This window comes from Heterocephalus glaber, unplaced genomic scaffold (assembly GCF_053883595.1).
Source record: "Heterocephalus glaber isolate CG9 unplaced genomic scaffold, H.glaber_assembly_v1.0 deba00001564, whole genome shotgun sequence".
Taxonomy (NCBI): domain Eukaryota; kingdom Metazoa; phylum Chordata; class Mammalia; order Rodentia; family Bathyergidae; genus Heterocephalus; species Heterocephalus glaber.
In genome coordinates this window covers 9,737,248-9,763,932 of record NW_028258351.1, presented here as the reverse complement: position 1 = coordinate 9,763,932, position 26,685 = coordinate 9,737,248, and the positions used below count along the sequence as shown (strand labels likewise).

The 26,685-nt window shown below is 53.0% G+C and overlaps 2 protein-coding genes across 11 annotated transcripts in view; one reads left to right on the top strand and one right to left on the bottom strand.

Annotated features, from left to right (window-relative positions):
- The window catches only part of Nos2 (nitric oxide synthase 2), a 36,193-nt gene extending 24,240 nt beyond the window's left edge, over positions 1 to 11,953 (top strand). The window contains exons 15-26 of one of the 3 annotated variants that reach the window (XM_004856965.3): positions 341 to 390; positions 707 to 881; positions 1,611 to 1,743; positions 2,688 to 2,766; positions 3,656 to 3,837; positions 4,798 to 4,961; positions 5,869 to 6,076; positions 7,420 to 7,507; positions 7,927 to 8,048; positions 8,655 to 8,803; positions 9,629 to 9,823; positions 11,375 to 11,953. In XM_004856965.3, the coding sequence (XP_004857022.2) occupies positions 341 to 390; positions 707 to 881; positions 1,611 to 1,743; positions 2,688 to 2,766; positions 3,656 to 3,837; positions 4,798 to 4,961; positions 5,869 to 6,076; positions 7,420 to 7,507; positions 7,927 to 8,048; positions 8,655 to 8,803; positions 9,629 to 9,823; positions 11,375 to 11,473 (1,644 nt within the window). In that variant the 3' untranslated portion in view covers positions 11,474 to 11,953. The remainder of the gene's footprint in view (positions 1 to 340; positions 391 to 706; positions 882 to 1,610; positions 1,744 to 2,687; positions 2,767 to 3,655; positions 3,838 to 4,797; positions 4,962 to 5,868; positions 6,077 to 7,419; positions 7,508 to 7,926; positions 8,049 to 8,654; positions 8,804 to 9,628; positions 9,824 to 11,374) is intronic. The other 2 variants (XM_021238230.2, XM_021238232.2) reach the window with 2 other exon arrangements.
- Positions 11,954 to 12,884: 931 nt separating this feature from the next.
- Positions 12,885 to 25,572, bottom strand: Lgals9 (galectin 9). Of its 8 annotated transcripts, none has more exons than XM_021238233.2 (10): positions 25,382 to 25,572; positions 21,413 to 21,504; positions 20,451 to 20,652; positions 19,523 to 19,633; positions 18,582 to 18,668; positions 16,922 to 16,963; positions 16,285 to 16,326; positions 15,720 to 15,907; positions 15,427 to 15,589; positions 12,885 to 13,518 (listed from the first exon to the last, which is right to left on the bottom strand). In XM_021238233.2, the coding sequence occupies exons 1-10, from the start codon at positions 25,418 to 25,420 to the stop codon at positions 13,372 to 13,374; spliced, it is 1,113 nt and encodes a 370-aa protein (XP_021093892.1). In that variant the 5' UTR covers positions 25,421 to 25,572; the 3' UTR covers positions 12,885 to 13,371. The 8 variants fall into 8 exon arrangements, with proteins under 8 accessions (XP_021093892.1, XP_004857020.1, XP_087048070.1 ...); XM_004856963.4 differs by having other exon boundaries at positions 15,720 to 15,808; XM_087191944.1 differs by having other exon boundaries at positions 15,720 to 15,808; positions 20,575 to 20,652; positions 25,382 to 25,462.
- Positions 25,573 to 26,685: the final 1,113 nt, after the last annotated feature.

Here is a 26,685-nt window from a genome sequence, read left to right as displayed (position 1 = left end):
TATTGCTCTTAACAGGTTCTAAACAGGAGATGCTCTGGGGGTGCTTTGCTATAAGACAGGACTGGCTGTACCAGGGCTGGATGGGTGGGAGGCCAGGCTGGTAAGGGCCCCCTGAGGAGCAGAGCCCCATGAGTTCCTCGGTTCAGTTGGCTTGAGAGACCAGCTGAACGCATCAGCTGAGCTCTGGCAGGTGGCACCACACGTAAACCAGCCTCCGCTGAAGACCTGAGCCTGCTCGTGCTAGGTGTGGCCAGTGTTTAAATGCGCCACCAGGAAGAAGGAGAAAACAGTGCATTTATAAATCCTGGCCTTAGAACTCTGTGACTCCCTCTCTTTTCAGACACTGAAGAAATCCCTCTTCATCCTGAAAAAGCTCACCAACACCTTCAGGTAGCCCCCCACTCCCCTCCACACACACTCCCGCTGAGTCTGGGCTTGTGGGGTGGAATCTGGTGTGCAGGACTCTTCTTGATGTCCAGGCACAGAAGAGGACCCTGGGCAGAGGCTTGTCCTCTGAGAGTATTGAGAATTGAGCTACAGGAGCCCTCTTGTAGGCACATTAGTCATGGGAGTTGGTGGCAGGGTCTGGGGGCCAAGAGCACTGGGTGTGGCCCAGCAGGTGTGGGATGATGTGAGGCTGGCTTTGCAGGCTGTTGGTGCTGCTTGCTTGTGACACGAGTCTCCATGCGTGTGTCCTCCTCCACAGGTATGCTGTGTTCGGCCTTGGCTCCAGCATGTATCCTCGCTTCTGTGCCTTCGCTCATGACATTGACCTGAAGTTGTCCCAGCTGGGGGCCTCTCAGCTCACCCCAGTGGGGGAAGGGGATGAGCTCAGCGGGCAGGAGGATGCCTTCCGCACCTGGGCTGTGCAAACCTTCAAGGTCAGTTTCCAGCCAGAGCGGCCCACAGCACAGGTGATGAGGTGCAGTCATACCCAGGATGTCTGTGCCAGCTGGCCAGGCGGTGTGACCTCTACCCAGGTCTGTGGGTACTGTCCCAGGTGCGGGCCAGGGCTATAGGCCTGAGGGCTCAGATCAAAACTGCTCTCCCCAATACACGTGATCTCTTCATTGGGAGAAGGTAGCAGAGAAGCCTCATGCCCTGGGGGAGCTTGTGGCTCAAGATCTTTTCCCACTGATATCTTGGTCACCTCTTGCAGCCATGTCTCATTGGCCTTGCAGCAGTGGAAAGCTGGTGACAGGAGCCATACAGTTGAGCTCTTTGGATCAGTTTGTTGCCTGGGTCTCGACCTTGCTAAGGAATTTAGGACAGAAGCAAAGCATTTTGCTCAGGGACAGGAGCAGTAGCTTGAGTCTGGTGGACATGGTTCCAAAGCTGAGGCCTCCTCTGTCTGATTCTCTGTCAGGAAAGGAGAGCAGTCACACCTCCCTTGCCATGTGGAGAAGAAGATAAAATAAGATGATGTCAGTATTTGTATTCATAATAGCAGTAGGTACCGTGTGCCAAGCCTGGGCACCAGCCCCATCACTGAGTGCTTGGATATTCCATGAAGCACCCAGCCCCATGATTGTGCAGGGTGAGGGCCTAAAGTTGGTGACCTTAGTGGTGATGACAAAGAGGCCCTGAACACCAGCCCCTACATCCTCCAGGCAGCCTGTGAGGCATTTGATGTTCGAGGCAAACACCACATCCAGATCCCCAAGCTCTACACATCCACCGTGACCTGGGAGCCACACCACTACAGGCTGGTGCAGGACTTGCAGCCTTTGGACCTCAACAAAGGTATCCACTTCTCTGTTTGCCCTTCCTACCTGCCTGGGTTTGTGTCTCTGAGCTGCTAGCCCATGGTCAAGGGGAGCATCAGGGCCCTGTGAACAGAGGCGGTTGGCTGGGGCTGCAGGCACCTCTCTGTCTTGATGCATCCCAGGGCCTGTTGGAAACAAGACTCTGGCTCTGAGGGAGGCCAGTGGAGGAGGAGGGAGCCAGTGCCAGCAGAGGGCTGATTGTGCCAGGCACTGTGCTGGGGTCTTTGCCCACTTGGCCTGAGCCCTGCCATCTGTGAGAGACAGATGGGGAAATTGAAGTTCAAGGAGGGAAAGTGGGCTGTAGCGCATGGCCAAGTTGGGATCCGAGCCTAGCCTTCCAAAGGCAGCCAGGTGTCATGAAGAGGCTTCATGGAGGCAGTTGCAGGCTGCAGTCAGTGACTCAGCTCTGCACCTACTCCCCATGCTGTGCCCTGTGCCCTGAGGGACAGAAGCCCTGCAGGTTTCTGCATGTTTAGGACATGCTCAGCTTCAAGTCTACTCTCCTGTCGAACCCTAGCCATTCTGGTCCTTTCTATTCTGGCATCTATTTCCTGATACCTAGCAGCAGCATAATCATCTTCCATCAGACCAAAGCTCTTTTTTTTTTTTTCCTGGAGATAGAGTTTCGTTATACAGCTCAAGTCTTTATGTAGCCTGGGATGGCCTTGAACTTTCAATCTTCTTGCCTCAGCCTTCTGAGTGCTAGGATTACAGGCAGGCACCCCTACACCCATCTCTGGATCAAGATTCTTTATTTATGATTCAGAAATGGGGAAAAAGGAAGGAAAAGAAAACCCCAGCCAACAACCACTACAGTGGGTCACCCACAGGGAGTGTGCAGGAATAATGGACTCAGACGTGTGGGGCTCCCCGACCAGTGCTCAGGGCTCCCTTGCCATCTCCCCATCTCTATTTCCACAGCCCTCAGTAGGCTGCATGCCAAGGACGTGTTCACCATGAGGCTCAAATCTCAGCAGAATCTTCAGAGTCCAAAATCCAGGTGAGCTGGAGTGCAGGGCTCTGAGAAAGTGTATCACCGAGGACTTATTTTGAACAAATCCAAGATTTGGGCCGGGGATTTAGCTCAGTGGTTCCACCACCTGCCTCACAAGTACAAGGTCCCGAGTTCAATCCCCGGTACCAAAAAAAAAAAAAATCCAAGATTTTATTTTAATGAACGAAAAGACCAGGGCAAGTCAGTCTTGCAGGGAGAGAGGTGTCCCCAGGTTCTCAGTGATGCCCCCTTAGGACTGGCTCATCTGCTGACCCATAGCCACCTGTGCCTTCATGCTGGGTCCCATTTGACCATCCGGCTGTCCCGCTCAGAAACTGGTACCTGTTTCACCTCTGCTCTACTCCATGGAGAATTCTCTTTGAGAGGAGAGGGCAAGGAGACTCAGAGCAATTGAGTCTTAAGAGCTTTCATGAAAAGCTTTGGCAGGAAAGGACATTTCCCAGCCAGGTAGGCAAATGCTGTGGATCATCTAGAAGTTTTGTCTATCTGTGTTGTGCTCTCTCCATTTGTTAGGGAAATTGGCCTTTGTTCTAATAAGAACAGGATTTGCACTGGAGACAAGGAAAAGTTTTTTCTGATGACCATGTATCTCCAAATGTGATGCTTTCTTTAGGCAGAGTCCAGGGCCAGGCCCTTGGTGGGTCAGAGGGCTACCCAGGAGGGATGTGGCCCACCTTCTCCCTGAGGGGAAGCTGCAGGACTCTGAGTGACCCCGCTTGAGGACATGCCTTGTTCCCAGCTCAGGCTGGTGACCTAGGTTCAAGGAACCAGCCAGAAAGATAACAGGAGGGCACATTTCCTGGGGAAGCTGGCTTGTCCATCAGGAACCCTGGAGGAAATCCTCATGGTCACCAAGGGCTTCTCTCTTCTTCAGCCGCACCACCCTCCTGGTGGAACTCTCCTGTGAGGACAGCCGAGGCCTGGCTTACCTGCCCGGGGAGCACCTTGGGGTTTTCCCATGCAACCAGCCGGCCCTGGTCCAAGGCGTCTTGGAGCGAGTGGTGGACAGCCTAGGAGCCCACAACATCATGCGCCTTGAGGCCCTGGATGACAGCGGTGAGCCCTTGGCATGAAGTGCAGCCACAGGGCTGGCATCCCTCACCACACCTCATCCTACCAAGGGCTGGGCCTGCACCGCCCTGATCCAACTGCGCCATCCCAGCCCATGGGAACAGCTCCCTGACCGTAGTTGCCTCAGTGACAGTGACACTGCCAAAGACTGTATCTCCAAAATACAGGGGCCAAAATGGGAAAGTGGGGGTCAGAGAAGAAAGCTTGGCAATGCCCCCCCCCAAGTCAGGAGAAAGTGAGAGAGCCTGAAACTTGGGAAAGTTAGAGAGATGTCCTCGTGACTGTAGGGACACAGATGTGGTTTGCCGGGCTTCTGGTCCAGATGAAATAACATAATAATATCCTTACCCAGCACTGATTGAGCACCCCAGTGCCAGACACAGCACCGACTGTTCACATACGTTAGGTGCTCACACATGCCTAGCAAGATAGGCTGTATCATCATATCCAGTCCTCAGGGAAGGAACCAAGGCCACAGGGTTCAGTCACCCAGCAGGATGGGGGCAACCAGAGCTTGAACCCAGGTCTGCTGGCCCTGAGGTCCATGCTGTGACTGTCCTGCAGATTGCCCCTTGAGACTACTCAAGGCTCCCACCTCACCTTGGGCTGATCTTCTGCTCCCTCAGCACCTCCGGGCATGGCACAACCCCACAAGGAACTTGTCATGGGCTTGTCTCTAAGTGAATAACTGGCCCTGGGGTGTATCAAAGTCTTCAGTGGACTTAGTCATTAGGAGTCTGTAGTTCATCTTCGGTGTCTTGCTTCCCAGAGAGGGACATGGGTAGGTTGTCAGGATCATATCTCTCGGAGCCAGGACTTCAGTGTCTCCTCTCCCTTACCCTGGGAAGATAGGAACTATCTACCCTAGAGGCCCCATCAGCCTCTAAGGAGCCCAAAGCTTTTCTTTTTCTTCATTCCATCCTGACTCCTTCCTTCCCTGTGCAGGGAGCTACTGGGTCAAGGCCAAGAGGCTGCCACCCTGCTCACTTAGCCAGGCCCTCACCTACTTCCTGGACATCACCACCCCCCCAACCCAGCTGCAGCTCCAGAAGCTGGCCCGGCTGGCCACAGAACAGGCTGAGAGACAGAGACTGGAGACTCTGAGCCAGGTGAGAGTCGAGGCTGGTGGGTGAGCTAGGGGCAGTTCGAAGAATGGAAGGAACTGGAGCCCAGAGGTCAACTTTAACCTCTGAGTGGATCTGAAAGGAAAACTTTGGGAACCAGGCACCAACTGCTGCCCCGTTCTCTAGGGCAGAGCTGTGTTGAGTGAACTGAATTTTCCTGAGTGTCAACAGGGTGCAGCCGAAGTATACGTCCTTGGAGGTTAGCTAGAAAGGGGGGCCCACCATGTCTTGTCTGTTTTTGTCTTCCTCAAAGCTAGACAGAGCAGCATTGGAAGACAGATGGTGTGGATGAATGGATACATGGACGTGGTGACAGGTGGATAGTTGGATTAATCATTTCATGAGAGAATGCATTAAGCCACCTGCGGCTTTCTGGCCCATGTCTTTGCACAAAGCATTGGGCATCATTTGAACCATCATCATTACCACTAATCATCTCCATCCCCAACCATCTCACTACCGTTATTTTGTGGCTGTACTGGACTAGCTTGACACTCGTTTCCTCATTTAACATAACAACTCCACGAGGGAGGCGATGCTGTCCTCACCTCACTTCAGCGGTTCAGTAATCAGGATAGGATTCCACAGCCACAAAGGGCATCCATCCAAGATTGGAGCTCAGACCTGACTGGTTCCAAAGCCTTGCCTCACCTTAGATTATAGTCGAGTTGATCCCTGTCTGAGGTACCCACAGCAGGCGCACAGAAAAGAGCTACTGGCTGGCCCAAATTCGTCCCTTCCCTCTCTGGCTTGGTAGCCTCAGTACCGTGGACAGCGCCCGGCAGTGGCCTGTTTGCTGAGTGAGTGGACACTGGGTTGTGTCTGCCTCCCCCACCACGCCCCGATGTGGGCCAGCACCCTGAGTCCTCACGCTGCTGCCCTTGGCTTTCAGCCCTCAGAGTACAACAAATGGAAGTTCACCAACAGCCCCACGTTCCTGGAGGTGCTGGAAGAGTTCCCGTCGCTGCGGGTGCCCGCTGCCTTCCTGCTCTCCCAGCTCCCCATTCTGAAGCCCCGCTACTACTCCATCAGCTCCTCCCCGGACCACACTCCCTCAGAGGTGCACCTCACGGTGGCCGTGGTCGCCTACCGCACCCAAGGTGAGGCGGGACAGAGGCTCCGGAGCCGTCCAGATCCGTTACCCCTTACCCCAGGGCAGCTGGCCCACATCCCTGAGCCTCATCCGTTACAGGGGAGTGGTGACATCCTCCTCCTCCTCCTGGAGCCGTGAGGAACACTAGGAGGAGGGCCAGGGAGAGTACTGCAAAGCGGGCGCTAGGGCAACCATGTGAGATGGGCTCTGTGAGCATTTTACACAGGAGGACGTGCAGACACAGAGGTTAAGCCACCTGTTCAAAGTCACACTGCTAGGAAAGCTGAGGTACAAACCCAGGGGATTTAGCTGCTGATTCCAAGTTTCCAGCCATGCTCCTGGCCTCCTAGGGTTGGGACAATTTAATGAGATCAATGTGGACAGCGCCCAGCACATAGGGGAGCCCGATGACTTAGTCCTCTGATGTCCGTCCTGCAGTCAGGGTGTTCTGCACTGAGAGCCCCTTGCTCACTCCACTTGTATTCTGATGGCTTATGTCTGTCCTGGGCACTGTGGTGGGTGTGGAACAGCCCCTGCCCTCCTGGGGCTTCTAGTGGGCTAATGAAGAGAGACATAGAAATGACTAGGTGATTATCACCATGTAGGTGGCAAGAAGGACCGTGAGGGAGCGTGTGGAGGGGCTGGGTGACAGACTTGGAGGTTCAGTCTCTTATCCAGGTGTTTGAACCTGAGCCCCTGCCCTGGCCTGGCCTCTGAGCAGTGTCTGGGTTGGCGAAGCTGGGAGCTGGCTGTGCCTCTGGCCCCTCTATCCTCTCACTAGAGAACTCCCACATAGCCTGAGTGTGGCCTTGGGACCAGGGACAAGAGGAAGGCATGTCCTGTCCTGTGAGAGCCAGAGTCCGTGCAGAGCAAAACCCTAAGGGCTTCTCAAGTCACAGGAGGCCTCCTGTGAATGCTGGGCTGTGATGGAGGGAATTCGTCTGAGGAAGCCGGGCTTCCCAGCCAGGAGGGGCTGCTAGGAAGACAGGGAGAAGTCAGAGCAGCTGGAATGTGGAGGGAGCCGTTCCTCATCCAGGGCTCCTACCAGCAAGGGCCACCTTTGTGAGGTCACTCAGCAGAGCCAGGGGCCTGAAAGAAGCCCTGGAGTAAGTCAGGGACCCAGATTCCACCACCAGCTGCGTGACCCTGTTCAAGTCACTTTCCCTCTCTGGGACTCTGTCCCTTTCAGCCTCCTGGCTCTGGGCATGCCAAGGGTAGACCTATGAACCAGGGCACACGCAGCCCCTCATTCAGCCTCGAGAGTGCCTGGCAGGGCAGTCGGGGGATCATTAGTGCCAGAGGAGCAGCCGGCATGGCCACATGTTGCTCAGGTATGTGCTGTCCTTGCAGATGCCCGGGGCCCCCTGCACCGTGGCGTGTGCAGTACATGGCTCAGCAACTTGAAGCCCCAGGACCCGGTGCCCTGCTTTGTGCGGAGGTAAGCACCCTGTCTGGTCCTGGGGACCACTAGGTTGGAGGTTCCAAGGAGACAGGAAGGGTTCTGGGGTTCAGTGCCCTTCCGGAACCCCTGGCCCATCACGAAGGTGTTGAGTCCCCCTGGGCTTCCCCATTTTATCCCCTGGCCACAGTGTGTGGCCTGGTCTCTAGCAGGGTTAGCAACAGCCACAGTGGTGGGGTGCAGAGTGCCCTTTTTCAAGGGCCACAGTGTGGGGAAATGGTGGACCTGGGCAGGGCAGGTGATACTGCCCACAGGACCCAAAGATCAGCCTTGAGCTGCTTGTTCTCCTCCATCCCACACCATCACTCCATCCCTCACCCAGCTCCCCTACCTGCATCCCATGCATGTGTGTGGCCCAGGGCATCTGAGCACTGGGGCCTCTCTCCTGTCCCCTTCAGGGTCAGCAGCTTCCAGCTCCCCAAGGACCCCTCCCATCCTTGCATCCTCATTGGGCCCGGCACAGGCATCGCTCCCTTCCGAAGTTTCTGGCAGCAGCGTCTCCACAACTCTGAGCACAAAGGTACAGCTTGCAGTGAGGAGGGGAGATAATGATTGCCCTGGCTTGGTCCTTATGCATTGTACATACGTATGGAAATACCACATGGCACTCTATAAATACGTATGGGTGTGGTGTCTTAAAAGGCAAGAATAAAATTTAAAAATCAAATGACCAACAAAAAAGAGCCATGTATGTGAACAAAGGAGCTTCATAATTGTCTCCATTGCTTTCCAATTTGCATGCCTCAGTGCCAAAAAAAATAAAAATAAAAATAAAGTAGGGGAAAAAAAGGAGACTATGGGGCTGTGTGAGGGTTCCTGGATGGGATGAGGGTTTCAGGTGGGCTGGGCATTTCTTCCCAGGGAGTAATAGGAAAAGTCCCCACTTTTGACTGGTGATGAGCTGGATGGAATCCCATCTTTACTTTCAGTACTGTGACTATGGAAAAGGGATATAAATGCCCTGGGCCCCAGCATTCTGGTTTCCTCATCTGTAAAATGGGGAGAACAGCAGATGCGTACACACTTGCCCAGATGAAATGAAATGAGAATTCATGTTGATCCCTCTTGAGCCACGGTTGTCCTCTGGTGGCCATCCTGGTAAACTGCATCCTGATGGTTCTTGCAGGGCTCCAGGGTGGCCGAATGACCCTGGTGTTTGGGTGTCGTCACCCAGACGAGGACCACATCTATAAGGAGGAGATGCTGCAGATGGCCCGGAAGGGGGTGCTGCATGAAGTGCACACAGCCTACTCCAGGCTGCCTGGGAAACCCAAGGTAATGCGGCCGCACTGTGCATGGAACATGAGCATGGGCTGTGGAGGGTTCTCCAGAGCCCTCACTGCTCTGTGCATCTCCTTGCCTCTGAGATGGCCATGACACACACCCTCCAAGGTGGTGCTCTTCACAAAGAGCATCGTGTCCTCTATTCCAGGAGAAGAGAAGGCCCACAGAGGGTGAGAACTGTTGCGCTGTGGGTTAATCCCCAGAGCCCAGCCTGCTGGGGGTCCCCAGCACCTCACCTGGCACATGACTGTCCCAGGAGAGGTGGTCCAGGCCAGCCTTTTGCTCAGGCCCAGCAAGGCCTCAGATGGGCCCTGGTGTCCTCAGGGGCATTTTGCCCCAGGATCCTAGGGCTGGGGACAGATTTTTGGTTGGGTCCTCGTGAATTTGCCCCTGCAGGCATCTCCAACCCAGTACCGGGGTCACTGAACATTTTGTTTAGAACGAGAGCAGAGTTCCTGATTGTTCTGGGGCCTTCTGTGTAACCGGGGAACCTGGGGACCTGTTTCCCTGCACTGTCCCCTCTGTCAGTCAGACAGAACTGGAAGGTCTCTTTCCTGGGGTGTACATGGGCAGGCCCTAGTGCTCTGGGGAACTGGCTTGGTGGATACCTCTTTGAAGTGTGTGAATTCAGAGAAAATCTGAGCACCCCTGGCCTGGGTAGTGGGCAGTGCCCCTGTTCATCTTGAGCCGAGGTCCTGGTTGGGAGGACCTTCAGGCCTTGGTGTCCCTTCCTTACCTTCCCATCAACACCAGACCTGGCTGTGAGCTTCACTTCCTGAAGCCGAAGCCTGGACCCACCATCTCCTCTCCGTTCAGGTCTATGTTCAAGACATCCTGCGGCAGCAGCTGGCTGGAGAGGTGCTCCGTGTGCTCCACGAGGAGCCAGGCCACCTCTATGTGTGTGGGAACGTGCTCATGGCCCAGGACGTGGCCTACACTCTGAAGCAGCTGGTGGCTGCCAAGCTGAACTTGAATGAGGAGCAGGTTGAGGACTACTTCTTCCAGCTCAAGGTATGGTAGCTGGTCTGTTGGTTGAGGGTGCATGCTAGGCCCAGGCCACAGAGCCAGGACAGGGGTGCAGCACCAGGAGAGTCCCGGGACACTCCTGGACCCCATAAGAACCTGAGGTGGCTGGATAGGCTGATTGTCAGCCATCTTTGAGAAGTCAGGGCACCATGTTCTGTTTTCCCAGTGGGAGCAGTTCCTCGGCTCCCCCCCACCCCGCCCTGTATCTGTAGCTAGAGCAGAGCTATGAACACCAGGGACAGGAATATGTCCCCTCTCAGCTTCATGTGGGATGGACACTTGTTTACACCCAGATATCTGTCTGCTGTCTCTCAGCCCCTCAAAGGAAGGACGCACGCTTCCGTGGTGCTGACATTCACAGGTTCTGTCGAGGGCCTGCACTGGGCCAGGTGCTGACCAAGGATTTCATGTGGCATTTCCTTCTGTCCTTTGTCACGCCCAAGTTTTCAGGAGAGAGGGGCCCTGGAGGCCCACAGTAGTAATATGAGAGTGTTGCAATCTGTCCCTCTCTGGTTCCAAGGTCTGTGTTTGTCACTTCTTATTCTCCCTGTGACACATTCACATGTTCATCGTATTTATTGAGTACCTGCTGTGTGGTGGGCATAGAGCAAACAGAGCAGGCAGAAATTTCTGTCTGGCTGGACTTTATGTTCTAGTGGGACTGACAAATAAAACAAAACGTGTAAAATGTGTAGTCTTCAGAGAAGAATTAAATGGAGAAGCTGTTGAGGGAAAGTTAAGGAGTATTATTTTAAATAAGGCAGCCAGGGAAGGTGTCACTGGAAGGTGACATATGAGAAAATACCTGAAAGAGGAAGTCCTTTACATATTGTTCTGGGCAGATCTGTAGGGAACCACAAGTACAAAGGCCCCGGGGTAGGTGTTAGTCTGGCATATATGAAGAATGGCAAGGAGATCACAGGCATTTCCCAAAATATGTTCAGTGTGTTCATAGATATTTGACCTCAAAAATGTTCAAAGGTCAGATAGTTTGGAACCTTCTCAGTTAAACAAAATAAAACACACTGCTTTACTACAAGACTTCTCACGGTCTTTACCATGGTCCTGTGTATCATGACTTCATTCTGGGGGGGAAGCCAGGTGCGGGGGGGAACACGCCTGTACTGAGGAGGCTCTGGTAGGAGGATTGTAAGTTCCAGGCCAGCCTGGGCAACCAGAAAGATGCTGTCTCGAAATGAAAAATAGAAAGGGCAGAGGAAGTAACTCAGTGCAAGGCCCTGGGTTCAACCCCCAGTACTGCACTTAAAAAAAGCTCACATTTGCTGGAATATCTAGTGGACACATGGTGAGAGGAAGTGGAATGCCATCCACCCATGAAGCTTGCACTCACAAGGGTTGGTCAAGGAACCAAATCCAGGTGTCATCTCAGCATGACCGTCGGTCTGCACAGGGCTCGTGAAGTCCATGTAACGGAGAAGCTGGGGCAGCCCCAGGGCCTTGTCCCAGCCCGAACCTGGTGACTGAGGGGCAGCCAGACCTGCGGAGCTGACATGTGACCTGTGTTTCTCCTTACAGAGCCAGAAGCGCTATCATGAAGATATCTTTGGTGCTGTCTTTCCCTACGAGGTGAAGAAGGACCGGGCAGAGCGGCCACCTGGCGACATCAAGCTCTGACAACCCATGGAGATGTTCGAGCTGCTGTCACTAAGTGTGAGCACAGAGTCGGCTCTGGAGCCAAAGTCATCGGGCCTTAGGAGAGGGGGAAAAGTGACCACAGCCAGCCTCACATCTTAGTTCCTAAGCTCCTCCCTCTCAAGCCCTTTACTCGACCTAATACCAAGTAGCGTCCTGGACTGGTTGGAGCCACCTCTGTGCCTGAAGCCCACTCTTCCTGGCCCCTTGGAGATGAATCTGCCATGCCAGGCCTGACCAGTGGGCGAGAGGAAGATGAAACCTTCTTCTGACGGCATCACTTTGAGTGGCCACCGGGGGGCGCTTGCAATACACTCTGTATGTAGCTGCCCCATGTACAGTATTTATGCTTCTGTATTTAAAAAACATCCATCTGCTCCCAAGAGCCACTTGAGCCTTCCTTGTATGACTTCTTGAAGGAAATATTTATGTGAAATTCATTTTATTTTAACCACCTTGAAAGTGTGTGCCTGGCTATTTTGTAGGGAGAGCCCCCCCAATTTGTATGGAATGGGGTGTGCCACCACTAGGACAAAGATCCCCCACCAAGGACGGTACCAGCCACCCCACAGATTCTTCTTTGAAATGACTTGGGGCAGCAAGTGAAGTTTTGCACTTCTCTAAAGATGGTGGGGAAGGGGTGGGGGACAGAGGGGCAGGGGCTGGGCCTCACACACAATGCATCTTATGGAGGTTTTGCTGGGGCTTGCAGTGCCAGCTCTTTAGTGAAGGCCTTGCCCTCCACCTTGTCATACACAGTTTTTGCTCTGCTGCCATATTCCCTTTGCCCAGTGGCAATTGGGCACCTGGGAAAAGCAGGCACGGCCTCCTGTAGGAGGAGGATGAGGTAGGGTGAAGGGCACTTGCATGCCTGTCTGCTTGATATGGGGGCTCTTCTGGGTGTGCAGCCAGTCAGTGGGGCCACCTCACGGGGATCTGGTTAGAATGCAGATTCCCATTTAGTGAGTCTCAGATGGGGCCCGCTGCGCTAATCAGTTCCCTGGTGATGGGGCTGCCTGAGGACCACACTCCGAGCCCCACCCTGGTTCCTGAGGGTCTAAGCTCTTGATAGAACTAATGAGTGGACACACAGCTAGGCTCCCTATGCCAGCAGATCCCTCACCTCTCAGCTGCGTGGGCATATTTCCTAGATTCAACCCGCTACCAAGATACCAGAGACCCCTGCCCAGGAAGTCTGAGCCCCAGCTACCTTCCCCAGCACGCCCTTGTGGGGTTTGTGAGGGACCCTCAGGGAGTAGTAGGTGTGGATGTTAGGACCCCCAGCCCAAAGGGAGCCAGCGCTGTTCCCTCCTACTCCTCCTCAGCAGGGACCCTTAGTTCCAGAGACTCCAGTATGTCTCCAGACACACTAGTAAAGCAGCTATCCCATGAGTGTGTGCCAACAGCATTTTATTTCTTTATTTTTACGGATGGCATAAAAGGGAAGAGCTCCCTGGCAGAGAAAGTTCTGCTCACTTGGTGGAAGCCAATAGGATGTCACCAGGGTGGCCAGAGGGGGTGGTGTTGCAGCAGGGTACAGAGCCAAGGGAGAGGGTAAAGGTCACAGGAATGGGGGACTGTGGAGGTCACCTCGTCCCTGGAGTCCATAGCTGTGTCTTGGGCCCTCCAAGGGGCTGCATAGAGGATGGAAAGGTGGTTGAGAGCCGCATGTAGTGTGGGACTGGACTGGGGGCTCAGCAGGCTCAGGACCCCCATTCTCTGCCTGGAGGTGTGGACCCGGTGGCTCCCCTGCATGGCACACCTGAGGTGCCCTCTGCTGAGATGTCAGGGTTCAGGAAGTTGGGGCCCCACAGAGAAGTGGAGGGGGAGGAGACACAGATAGTAGCACACCCAGCCCATTGCCAGCCCATGTAGCCCGCCTAGGTGTGCACATTGGTCAGCTCAATGTCACCAGCCACTTCTAGGTTATTGATGGCCCTCAGGTCCTTCAGGCGGTGGGTGTATTCCAGCAGGTATTGGCCATCCACAGTCACCCTGTAGCAGTAACCTTCGCATATGATCCCCACCTGGATAGAAAGGCCTTGCCATTTACTCTCTTAGTACAAAGTCCTCAGCCTTCACTGCAGGCTCGGGGTCCTCTCCTTCCCTGGCTCCTTCCTGTATGCCACAAGCTCCTCCCCTGCACTGAATGACCTGCTCCCCTCCACACACCCACATGCTCTGCTCCCATGTACTTTAGCACATGCCATTTCCAGCTCGGGGTGCAGCTCCCGGCCTGTATCTGTCCCGTGTGATCACTGCCCAGCACCTCAGGATCCAGCCCTCTCTGCCAAGCCTTCCCTGCTTCCACCGACCCCTCTCAGGTGATCAACAGCCTCTTCAGGCCACCAGGGACAGCAGTGCTGCCTCGTGCCATCTGTGTCCCCCATGTCCACACCTGGGCTCTGCAGCAGCAACAGCAGCCTCCTGACTCGTCCTGTCCAGCCCAGGACCTTCTCTAGGGGGCAGTGAGGGTACAAACACCAGTGGTCCCACGTGCATCACGCTCGTGTGCCGGGCACTGTCCTCATGTGCACAGAGGCTACCTCATGTGCACTACCTCGGTCCATTCCCACAGCTCTCTGAGATCACCGTATTCTTCGCTCCCCTTGTAGATGAGGAAATGGAGACACAGACTCCCAAGTGACTATCCCTGCCTGAAGGGCACTGCCCCAAGGCCACACAGTCATTATAAATCCAAGGTACTGTTCCCCGCTGCTGCTCCCCAGTGGCTTTTCACTGTAGTAAAATCCAAGCTCCTTTCATGGCTTGCAAAGCCCTACAAGAGTCATTTTCAACTCAACTCAGAGTGCGGTCACTTAGGGCTTCTCTAATGCCTCAGTGGATGCCTAGGCTGACTATCTCCATTCTCAATGGCCTGCTCCCCCTCCCTCTCCCTCCCTCTTCCTTCTTTCCTTCCTTCCTTCCTTCCTTCCTTCTTTCCTTCCCTCCCTTTTCTCTCTCTCTCTCTTTCTCTCTCTTCCTTCCTTTCTCTTTCTTTCTTTTCTTTTCTCTTTCTCTCTCTCTCTCTCTTTCTTTCTTTCTTTCTTTCTTTCTTTCTTTCTTTCTTGAGATTGAACCCAGGACCTTCCCATTGAGCTACATCCTCCCTGTTTTTTTTAATTTTTATTTTACTTCAAGACAGTGTTTCACTAAGTTGCTAAATTGCCCAGGCTGGGCGCAAATGTATCATCCTCCTGCCTCAGCCTCCTAGAGTGCTGGGATTACAGGCATGCACCACAGCTTCATTTACCTTTTTTAACCTCCTTGGGGGATCTGAACTTGTAGTCAGGGTGGAGAAGGCCTGCTGGGCTGATCAGCCTGCAGCCACACCCAGACCTCTCTCACCCTCACTCTCCACCTTGCAGTGCAGCTCTGGACAGCCCCTCCCTCCTCTGCACATGGACCCCCGAAGGGGGGCTCCCTCCACCCCGGGCCCTGGCTGCCTTTCTGCTCAGCACCTGTCCTTTCTGTGCTGATCACCTCAAGCCTTGGTCCCCTTGCTCCTCCCCACCTGGATGGCGGCCCCATGGGGTAGGACCTTGTCTCTCTGCTTTCTGGCTGCATCCTGCACATGGGGCACTTCCTGCACCATTCAGATTGATAAATGCCTGCTGCTTTAATAAGGGTTTAAATGTCTGGCACCTCATTCTTGGGTGTGATGTGGCAGAAATGGGCTATGTGACCTCTGGCAAGTAACTTCCCCTGTGGTCTTATTTGCTTATCTATACAAAGCAGATGCTAAGACTTGCCACAGGGGGAAGAGTAATCATAACATATTAATAGTTTGCTGCACACTCTCTCTCCTCTGGGGCCCAGCCTTCCTATCACAGGCATCACCCCCCCACACCCCATTCGAGGTACCCCCAGAGCTCCTCACCCTTTGTCCCCTTGCACCCAGTGAGCTCCCCAAGCTCCAAGCTTCAGCATCTTACCAAGAAGCCCTGGCCTTGTCTGAAGGGCATTTTGAAGGGCAGGCTTCGCTCTTCTGAACCCCAGCAGCCCTTGATCTGAGTGTTTCGGACCACAGTGTTTTGATCAAAACGTGGGTTCAGGTGGAAGGCAACGTCACTCCCACAGCGCAGGTTGATGTGGAACCTGGGGTAGGTGCATCACATGGACCCTCTGTGTCTCCCGAGCTCTGCCCTCAGCCCCTCCCGCCATGTCCAGTCTGCCTGGAGCCAGGGGATGGCCCTCCTCCTTGAGAGCACTGGAGGTCCCGACTTACCTCTTAGCATTGGGTGGGATAATGCCGGACACAGTGATGACCCTAGATGGGAACAGCCCACCTGGGATGGAGGTGAAGTAAGGAATGGGCTGTTGGAAGGATGGGAACAGGTCAGCTGGTGAGAGCCGAGAGCCACCACTGCAGGGGAATTCTGTACCAAGTGTCACGGACTTGGACATCAGCTGAGTCTGAAACCGCACCTTAGAGTAGTATGACTTCCAGAGGAAACCCTGACATCTTTACTTGGTTCATTAAACACCAAGGGAAAACCTCCCAGTGTTCCCAAAGCAGGGGGCCTTCACAGTCATGAAAGGAGCGTTGGCGGGATGCTAAAGCATCCTGGGGCGACAAGCCAAGGCCATAGAATTAGCTCACACTCAAGGGACCATTTTAAAGTCGAAAGCTCCTTTCAACATGCTCCTAATTTACCCGAATACTTTTAAATTTCAGCTGACAAAGGACTCTTTTTAATTATGCAAGCCAGAGGGTCACTGCCAGCTGTCATTTACCTCCCACCCTGCCCATAGCAAACGAAATCTCCCTCTGCTACCCAGACACCACTTACATAGTTTAGGTTGGGGTCCATTATAGGTGATAGTTCAGGATTCTGTGGGAAAGAGACCATGAAAGTCAAAGTGGGAATGTGGTGGGCATGCACACACACACAGATACCCACACATTCTGGAGGGGCGGCCCTAATGGGAGGCTGAGGTCGAGAGCTCCAGCCCTGGGGTTCTACAGTTCACCTCGCTTCTCACATCAGCCTTCCCGGATCTTCCTGTGTTCTCAGACCCCATCACCTGGCTCTCAGCCCCTCCAGGCAGCCCCTTATCACTGCAGACCCCCCACTTGATATACACTGGCAAGAGGGGGAGAAGATACTTGGAATCAGTAGTGACACCCTAGGATGGGTAGCTACTAACCCTTATCTGGAAGCTGGGGCCCCTACACTCCCCTCTTGGTAATAGGACTGTTTGCTCTGCTGCTCCCTAGGGGATCTGCTTCTTTGATGACTGTTCTAGAATCTCTGCTGTCCCGAGGAGAGCTGTAGCTGCACTTCTTCTAAGTAGAGGATGGAGCCCCAGCTGTTCCCATCCTCTTTGCTAAGCCACTTTCTTCCCAACTCTAGGGCTTAGAGAATTCTCTTCTTGTTGAAGAGGGAAGATACAGGGTTGTGAGTGGAGCAGAATTTTCAGACTTACAGAGAACACCAGTCCAGGGATACCGTGCATGATGGGTTGAGTCTGGAAGAAGAAACAAGGTTTTAAAAAGCTCACCCGCGTGAAGACCACCACCCGTCACCAGAGGGCGCCACATGACACATACTTCTTGATAACCTTGAACTACATTCACCCGGCAGGCAAATGGCTACCTGACCATGACCAGCAGCCAGTATGCTAGGGGTGGGCAGAGGTGTTTTCTTCACTCAAGTGGATGAGGGAGAGGCAAAGGCTAGAGTTCCAGAGAAGAAAGTGAGCAGTGTCTGTGGGCTCTGGCCCACCTTTCTTCTCAGGAAAATTTCTCTCCTCAGAGGCCCATCTTCACAGGCCGGAAAGGAGAATGTGTCTTGAGGCTGCCCCCAGAATGGCAGGAACTTGTGTAAGGACTTGGCACTCAGGTGGTTTCCTGAGGCCAGCCAGCCAAACACACCCTCAGTCTCCTCCTCCTACCACCACAAGGTTAGGCACTTGGGGAGGGCCTTGTTTCTCCACCCCTCTGCATGCATGGCTGTTCCATTGGGTGGCTTGTACCATCTGCTGGGACAGTCATGCATGTACCAGAGCCACCTGGCAGTAAAACATAGGAATTATGGCCCCATCATGAATATGTTAACCTGCAGGAGAATTTGAAATGAAGAAGACCAGAGACAAGAGCAAGGGACTTTCTGCCAGACCCGGGGCAGGCCAAATGCCTTGAGGCTGAAAAGAATGAGAATAATCAACATTATGGCTGTTGCTAGTGCCACACAGGGTGACAGACAACTGCTGAGCTCCAGGTGGGGTTCTTGACATTTGTCTATTTCCTGCTCTCAAGCAAACCCTTTCTGAACTTAGAGCACCCTGGTTTTGAACCCCATAAACATAGGACAGTCCAGGGTTAGGAGAGAGGAATGCTCCCTTGACTTCCCAAGAGAGGGGACAGGTCTAACCCAGACCAACTTGATTTCCTGAGCCCTCAGAGGCAAGAGCACTACTTCTACAGCCCTATTTTACCCACAAGGTGAAAACTAGCATTTCCCGAAGGCCTCGTGGTGCGCCAAGCACAGAGCTCAAGTTTCTTCTGAGGCAGAGGCAATCTTCTAGGCAGGGAACACTCCCCAGAGGAGTGACATTAAGCAGAGAATCGCAATGTGGTTAGAAGTCTGCTGGAGGCAAGGTGGGCAAAGGGTGGCAAAGTGTGATGGCCCAAGAGGGCCTGGAGTGAGCAGCGGAGGCTGTGTGAGCTTTGTTGGGGGCAGTGAGGCTGGGAGCTGAGTTGGGAGGAGCCTGGGGACAACCCTGGGACATCCTGCTGGAGAGCTGGAGCTTTATTGGGGCTTTCAAGATTTTTAAGCAGGGAGAATTTGTGATGAAATGTGTTTCTAGGAAGGTCACTAGATGGGGGTAGGTGGAAATGAACCATGGATGCCATGGTGAGGAGTCTCGGTGGCCTGGACCGAGGCTGGGGTTTCAGGGAGGGAGAACATTGATGCACTAGGGAACCTAAAGGGGCGGGGAGGGGTCCAGGGCAGCTTCTGGGGGCCTGGAGGAGGCAAACAGGAAACCCTTGCATGGATGTGATGGGCCTGCTGGCTGGCCCAGACTCTCGTCCCTCTGTCCTTCTGCTACCTGCTCAGCCTCCCCGGCTCTGTGTTTAACTCACTTTCGGTCTGTACCTCCTGGACTTCTGTGGGAAACGCACAGGCTGGGAGAATTGTGGCATGGAGAAGGCAGGCTGCACGGGGAAGTTCTGTTAAAACAAAAGGTACCAAGGTAATGGAGCAGCGGAGCCCAGGAGGAGCAGACGACAGCGCTGGGTAGGGCAAGAGGGAGCAAGGTAGATCGGTGCAGGCAGGGTGCATGCTGAGTGGCCGAAGTGGGTTAGTTAGGCCCAGAGAGTGAAGGCAGGGTGGCAGTCACCTCCCCACCCAGCTCCTGCAGGGAAGGGTTGGGAAGGGAGGAATGTGGGCAACGAGGCCCAAAGGGAGAGGTACTCATGTTTGCTGAGAGCCTATGGTGGGCCCAGGGTGCCCCAATCATCCAATTTTTCTCATGACATCCCCACTCCTTTTAGATTTCAGCAACACATTTAAAAATCGCAAAACACAGAGAGGGTCCAAGAAGCCCTGGGGTGGGCTCTGGGGACCATGTTGTGTCATCTGATGCACATGGGATGGTAGAACCACATGACCCAGTGGCAATGACTGTGCCCTTTCTGCATATGAGAAAACCAAGGTAAAGTTGCTCCTTGAAGATTCCACATGGTGAGAATGGCAGATTTGGGAATTTGAACTGGATTTCATTTTGTTTCTAAGCTTGGGCTCTTTGTGGAACCACCTGGCCTAGAGGGTGACAGTGAACAGTGGCCAAGGGGCCTGGAAAACCAAAGATGTTTTGCACAGAGGCAGCAACACAAAGAGGAGGTACAGAGTGACAGGAGGAGTGGACAGTCTCTAGGACCGAGGAAGCAGTGTATCCCCAAAGCCACTGGTGGAGGAGACTGGCTAGGACCTTTGGGCCCATCCAACAGGGCCCAGACACAGCCAGACTGGGCCCTGCACCCCAGCCCCTGGGACAGCACAGGTGTCAGGTGTTCAGTCTGACCTGGAAGCTGATGTAGGACAGCTGCAAAGGGCCAGCAACAGAGATGGTGTCCGCAAGATGAAAGGGCACTCGGTGTGGGTACTGCACAAAGAATCTCTTGTTCACCATCACCTGCCAAAGGAGAGTGCAGTCTGGGGGAGGAGTCCTGGGCCAGGGCAGGTGCACACCTGGCTCCCTGCTTCTGGAAATGGAGGCCTGAGACTGCTGTCCAAATCCAGTGCTGAGCCAGTGACAGGAACAGGTGTCTGGGTCAGAATGCACCCAATCCAAATCTCCACTTGGCCCCTGTTTTGGCTTTTCGTTCTTACAGGTGTTCGATCACTATAGCAGGTGGTATTTCTAATCATACCTCACCTGGATAATATTGCAATATGCATACAATGCTCCCCGGGAGCAGAGGAGGGGCACCCTCCTGTTGCACACTGAGTGTGTGGGAAACGCCATGTCACACACAGAAGGACAGACGTGGACATACTCACCCCACCCTGATCCCCAAGCCCAGGGAGATGACTGTGTCTGCAAAGGTAATCTGCAGTGGCTTATACAATCACACCCTTAGTAGAAAAGAGCTAGAATACGTTTTCCAAAGACTAGATGTTACCAGGATCCACAGCAGAGGCCTGGAACAGCACAGGAATTGAAATAACCTGAACTTTAAAGACATACAAGGACCAAAAGCAACATGGTGATGTATCTAGCTCTATATACACAAGAAAAGAAGCAGCAGAAGCACCTGTGTGCAGGTGAAAGCGTGTAAAAGAGGCTACCTGGCCGTGAGTAACACACTTACCAGGCAACAGTCTCATTGTCTGTTTAGTGGTGTTGCTCTGGCCTGATCTCAATGAAGGTGCTTATGTAAAAGCCTTTCACCAAGGCTGGTAGGGCCAGAGGTGGCTTGGAAAGGGGATGGGAGGGTGGTCCTGCTCACCTTGAACTCCGATCTCTGCACCAGGAAGCAGAGCTCAAAGGCCTTCCCCTTCTGGAAAGGCATTTGTATCTTCCTCTCCTCTGGCCCCCAATTTCCTTTCTGCTTTGTATTGCAAACAACATACCCTCCCTCTTCAAACCGTGGGTTGAAGTGGAAGGCAATGTCATTGTCACTGAAGCCAGTCTGGAAGTTCACCGAGAACCTAGGCAGAGGGAAGTCAGACCGTCTTCTGTAGTGTGGATTATTGCCAATGACAGAACAGGAGGGCCTGGCATATTTGCTTTCCTTGAATATAACCTGCGTGGCAGCGGGGAGCTTGTTGCCATTCTGTCCATCTAACTTGGACCTAATGTGTCTTTGTACACTTAATACATTTTGCCCCTCCAGTGGGGATTTTCTTAAAAAATATGTAAAAAAAAAATAGGTAAGGAAAAGTGCTAGTACTGGCAACAAGACGCACAGGACTTGGGAACTAATTACACATTGATATCAGAGATGGTTGTGAAGCCTGCCAATAAGGGAGAGAGCCTTCAGTGCCATGTGGGCACTCACTGGAAGCCAGCAAGGTTGCAGCCCACACCTGCTCAGCTGGGAAACTAAAGAACTAATTTAAAGATTGTGTGAATTGATGGGAATATACCTGCAAAGACAGTGCCTACAGGAGGAGGCAGAAATAAATATCAGCTTGCCAGGCAACTCTATGTCATAGTGTGTAAAGTTCAACCCTGTCAGCAGGGCTTCTGAGTCACCCGCTTTCCTCCTCAGACTGTGAGCATCCTGGGGTCAAGGGTCAGCTCTGCTCAGCGGTTACTAAGGGACAACTCTGAGGGGAAACAGCGGTGCCATCGTATACCTGTTTGAATCTTTTTTTTTTTTTTTTGGTACCAGGGATCAAACTTGGGTCCTTGCACTTGCGAGGCAGGCAGCGGAACTACTGAGCTAAATCCCCAGCCCTTGTATACCTGTTTGTGTTGGAGTGAAGAATGGTTCCCTGGACAGTGATCTGAAGACCCTCCTGGAGACCTCCTTGGATCACCCCAGAAAAAGGAACAGCCTGCATGAAGAAGATGTGGGGACATCAATTGGTTGGCACTGGCCTAACCCTGCTCCTGTGCCCCAGTTCCAGTTCCTTCCCTCAGGGCCCCCACAGGCGAATCTCCCCCCCTCCTGGACCCCATCGGCAGTCCCTCTCTTGGGTCCCTTTCTGGGCCTCATTGAGGGAGCATCAGGTGGGTTACACTGGGTGCGCACTGTTTTAGAGTCAGGCCAACTAAGTTTGAATCCCATCTCTGTTGCTCATTACCCCAGTGACCTTGGGAAGCTTTCTTTGTCTTTCTTTGCTCGTTTCCTGGTCTCTAAAGTAGGGAAACCTCCTTGTTATATCAGCTTCTTTGATGACTGATAAAAGGTCTGTGGAAGAGACTGGCACATAATAGGTGCCTCTCTGCCACTCGCGTCCCCCCAGCCCCTCACCCCTGGCCTTGTTCTCTCTAAGCAAAATTCCCAAATTGGTCACTTCTGGAACTTCAAAGCTTACTTCTGGAATCCCTTTTACCCAGGGTACCTCTGCAACTAGCATTAAAGCACAATTCCATCTTCTTGCCAATTTTCACACTTTTCTTGGGGTTGTTAATGTCTTCTCTCACAACTCCTTTGGGCAGCTCCCTATGTAAATTAAATGCTGGGCTGGAGATGTAGCTCCATGCTAAAGCACTTATCTAGCATGTGTTCAATTCCCACTGCTACATGAAGAAATAATAAATGAATAAGTGACTATGGGAACTGGGCAGGTGACATGTATTAGGGAGATGGCCAGGTAAGACACACCAGGGAGCAGTGGGAAATCATGAAATTCTCCGCAGAACCTTTTGAAGTGTCACAAGAAGCCATGCTTCAAATGTGTACACTGCTGGGAAGCCTGGAAGCTTCACTGATGCATACACATATTGAGGCGTGAAGAATGGAAAGCAGGATGTGATGGCTGAGAGTCGTAAGTCCAGAGAAGGCATCACTGAAGAAATCCAGGAATGGAGGAAGGATGGATGAGCACAGATCAAAGGGGTAGGACAGTATGGGTTACTCTCTGATCAAAAAGAAAAGGCTAAAAGAAAAGGCCTAAAAGTCCACCAGTAGGAAAAAGGTGAAATAAATGATTCTACTTCCATATAATAGCTTCAATGTAGCCTTTAAAAGAATAGGAACTGGGCTGGAGTGTAGCTCAGTGGTAGAGCACTTGCCTAGCATGTATGAGATCTCGGATTCAATCCTCAGCACAGCAGAAAAGAAAAGGAGAAAAAAGGAACACTGAGTACTGATATGGCATGATGTCATCTGTATAAAAAATGGGTGGAGGAAGCTGTACATGCATTTGTGTATTTACAGATAAACTATCGTTGGAGGAATTATCCAGAAGCTGGTAATACCGGCTGACTGCAAGTACCAGGCTGGAGGCTGAATGACACCCCACCCCTGCCGGGAAATGTCCATTCTAATCCCTGAGACCTGAGCATATGCTAATTAAGTGGCCGAAAGGTCCTTGCAGATTAAGTTAAGGATCTGGAGCTGGTGAGATGGGCCCCAGGGCTCCACACTGAGGCCCAGGTGGATCCTATGTAAGAGGGAGGTAGGGAGGTCAGGGCCACAAGAAGGAGGTGTGAATGCAGAAGAAGCTGCTATTTTTAAATTTCTTTTCTTTTTTTTTTTTTTTTGGTACCGGGGATTGAACCTGGGTCCTTGTGCTTGCACACCAGGCGGCGAAAACACTGAGCTAAATCCCCGGCCCTAAATTTCTTATTGTTATTTTCTGTGGTGTTGAGGATTGAGTCCTGGGCCTGGAAGGCTCAGCAGGCATTCTACCATGAGCTACACCCCTAGCCCCAAGAGGCTGCTGGCTTTAGAGACAGAGGGAAGAAACCCAAGCCAAGGCATGCAGGAACCTCAAGAAGGTAGAAAGGCAAGGAAAGGGACCCTCCCCGAAGGCGCTGGATGGAAAGGGACTTTCTGACACCTTTTATTTTCCTTGTGGCGTGTGGGATCAAATCCAGGCATTTATAGGCACCTGCCTTACTAATGAATTATACTCCAGCCTTTGAACACTTGGATTTTAGACTTCTAACCTTCAGAACAATAAGAAAACCGAATTGCTGTTTTAAGCCTGGCTGAACAGGCTGCTGAGGAATTTGGATGTGTGAGGGCCAGTGAGGGGTCTCATCAGAAAACAATGGGACCTGCTTTGGCTTCCAGCACTCAAGACGATGGGGTTTTGTCCTGGATTTATGGTCCCACAGGAACTGGCTCCTGTGACAGCTCCCTGTGCTAGCAGTTCTGATGTTGGACAAGTCACTTGACCTACCTGGCTCCCGGAGTCTCCTCTGGTCAGCTGACAATAATGTCACCTGGCTATATTTGTGGAAAGCCCTGGCTGGAGCTCAGCCTTGATACTGCAGCTGTTTGCAACAGCACAAACCAATCCCCCGCTGGGTCAGAACTTGTTCCCTGCTCCTGGTCACACCTGAAGGCTGGGGCATTTTTCTCCTCTTCCTAGCTGAAGGTCCAGTAAGCAGAGCTGACCCTTACAGGCCAGAGTGCAGCAGCCTTCTGGTGGCCCAGTGTCACCAGAGGACACTTTGTCCAGGCACTGGCAGTGGGGCCCTCAGCCTAGCTGGCCAAGGCTGCCCACAGTGCACGGCTTTTAGCCAAAGGGCCCTGTAGCCCCGAAGGTTCTAAGGCCCTGCTTGTAGTGAACCTTTCATTTCTGTGTTATCTCCTTCATCCTCATAACAACCTTTGCCACTGTCACTGCCACTTTTACAGATGAGGAAACTAGAGCACAGAAAGGCTCATAACTCACCCAAAGCCACACGGCTGCTCAGTGACAGAGGTGGGACTTGAACCCCAGAACTCATGCTTCCAAACCCACAAGGGCTGCCTCATGATAAAACACAGAACATCTTTATTCCTGGCCCACCAACCCGTGACCCCAGCTCCCATCCTGCCCCCTAGATGAGGCCAGCTAGAACAGGGAGCCGGGTGCCTAGGTCAGGCCCTCACTGCAGGTGCAATTCCTCAGCACTGCTGTGGTCGAGTGGCCTCCCGCACAGTTGACATTTGGGAGAAAGTGTGGTTCTGGCTGCCAGGGGTCAGCGGGTCACTGAGAGAGGCCATTGTGCCTCCCCCTGCGGGGACAGCCCCACTCCCAGCCCCATTTTGGAGACAGCCCCTCTGCAGACAGCCAGGGTGCACCCTTGGCTTATGAATCCCAACTCACCCTTCGGGACACAGACACCTCTCAGAGGCCTCCCTTGCTGCCCCCCAATTCCTGATAATGCCCAACACTCCCAGAGCACTTGCAGCATGCCAGATACCGTTCAAACATGCGAGATATGCTGCCTCACATGATCGCTACCCTGGCCTCAGGGGTAGCTTCGAATATTATGCCCATCTTATAGATGTGGAAACTGAGGCCCAGAGAGGTGAAAGTACCTTGCCTGCAGTCACTCAGCTAGCGAATGGCTGAATCCTGGAGGCGATTTCCAGAGAAGAGGCCATAAGTGCTATGTATGCAGGTTGTTTCCTTCCCAAAAGATAGCTCATGTCCCCTTCATACAAACTGTCACCCTTCTAGATGGTACTAGGCCTGTCTTCCACATGCACTGAGGATGGAGCAGGCACCCAGAGCCAGCTCAGTAAGCAAGTGTCAAACATGGGAATCGCAGTGATTAACATCGCTCTGTCCAGGAAGTTTCCATAGATGAGACACCATGGAACAGAAGCTATGTCCAGACGACCTCCTCTGCATTCTCGCCCTCCTTGGGGCCTCTTTGGGCTGCCCCCTTACCCCAGCTCCAGCCACCCAGTCCTTTCCTCAGAGATCCACAGCTGCTTCCTCCTGGCTGTGCAGCCAGCTAAGGTCAGGCCAGCTCTGAACTCACCGGGCTCACGTAGGGTGGTTGGGGGCTAGAAAAAGCCATCTGTCCACAGCCTCTGGCCACCGCTTCCTTTCACTCAACTGAGCTGTCTCTACCCAGAGCTGGACTTTTTCAGAAAACCGAAACCAAAGCCGTTTGGCAGCTATTCAACAAGGAGGAGCCAGGGCAAAGGAAGTGGGTCTGGAGAGAGAGAAAGGTAGGTAGGTATTGGGGCTGGGGTGAGGGTGGAGCTCAGGGAGAGGGAAGTGGGCACTCCCAGTTCTGTGATCTGTCTCTCCTTTGGCCTCCTGTGCACCACCTAGAGACCAAATCCCACTGCATTCACAAAGATAAAAAAGTGACGTAGCACTGAGTGCGTCAACAGCACCGCCGGGAAGTGCATGCTGAGCTTCCTGAGCATGCTCCGTTACTGTGCAGGAGACCAGCCCCTGGGCAGGGGGCCTGGCTGGTTGAGAAATGAGGCCCAGAGAGCACAGGGGACAGGACCAAGGTCACGTGGCTCATGTATGGTGTCCTGAACTACTTGAGAATACTTTGGCTCTGCAAAAAGTATTTCTCCCTTTTAAATTTGTATTCCTTTCCTCATTCAAAACCATGATTACATAGGAAGAACTTTGCAAGAAAAACCCTAAACGGGAGATTTTTATTCTAGAGTAAAGGGTGCTTCAGGAGCTTCCAATCCTCCTTTGGTGAGTGTATCTTTTTCTTCCTTTTTCCCTGGGCTTCAGGGTGGGGAGAGAAGTTGTGGGCAGAACAATCTAGTGACAGGGAAGGAGACAAGAAGGAACATCAGAAGTAAACTGCCTTTAATTGGCTTTGGCACAAAGGTAGGGGAAATCATTGGCTTTCACACAAAGAGCAGGATAGGCTGGTGGTGTTGTGTGACTGTAAGGTGACCTAAGGTCAGTCAGGTCCCTGCCTCAGGTGAGGGGAGGCTGGGTCAGCAAGCTGGTGGGGAGCTGTTAAGTGTTGCTGTTGCTTCGAAGATCAGATAGATGTTGCACCTAGTCACCAGTCCAGAGAAGTGTGGCTGAACTGGAGGTGTGGAGGTCACAAAGCCTCCTGTTTCATGAGCAGATTAGTACAGATAACAATAGGGCACCAGGCCTCAAGGTGGACCCATGCTGCCTCTTGTGTCCTTCCCCGCCCTTCCACCATGCACCTTCCTCGTGGCTGCTGCAGCAGGGAGGCCCTGGCCAGATGCTGGTGCCTGGGTGTTGGACTTCCCAGCCTCCGAACAGTGAGAAATCAACTCCTGTTGTTTATGAATTACCAAGCCTGTGGGATTCTGTGGTATCACTGCAAAA

Bases quoted from the DNA above. Each gene is read 5' to 3' on its own strand.
- Lgals9 (XM_021238233.2), bottom strand. From the start codon at position 25,420: ATGGCTTTTTCTAGCCCCCAACCACCCTACGTGAGCCCG. The intron at 19,634-20,450 runs GTGAGCAGGACC...CTCCTTTGGCAG, and splicing joins TGCAGAGATCGGAGTTCAAG to GTGATGGTGAACAAGAGATT. The intron at 15,908-16,284 runs GTAAGTGGTGTC...GTGCGGTTTCAG, and splicing joins TGGACCCCAACCTAAACTAT to ACTCAGCTGATGTCCAAGTC.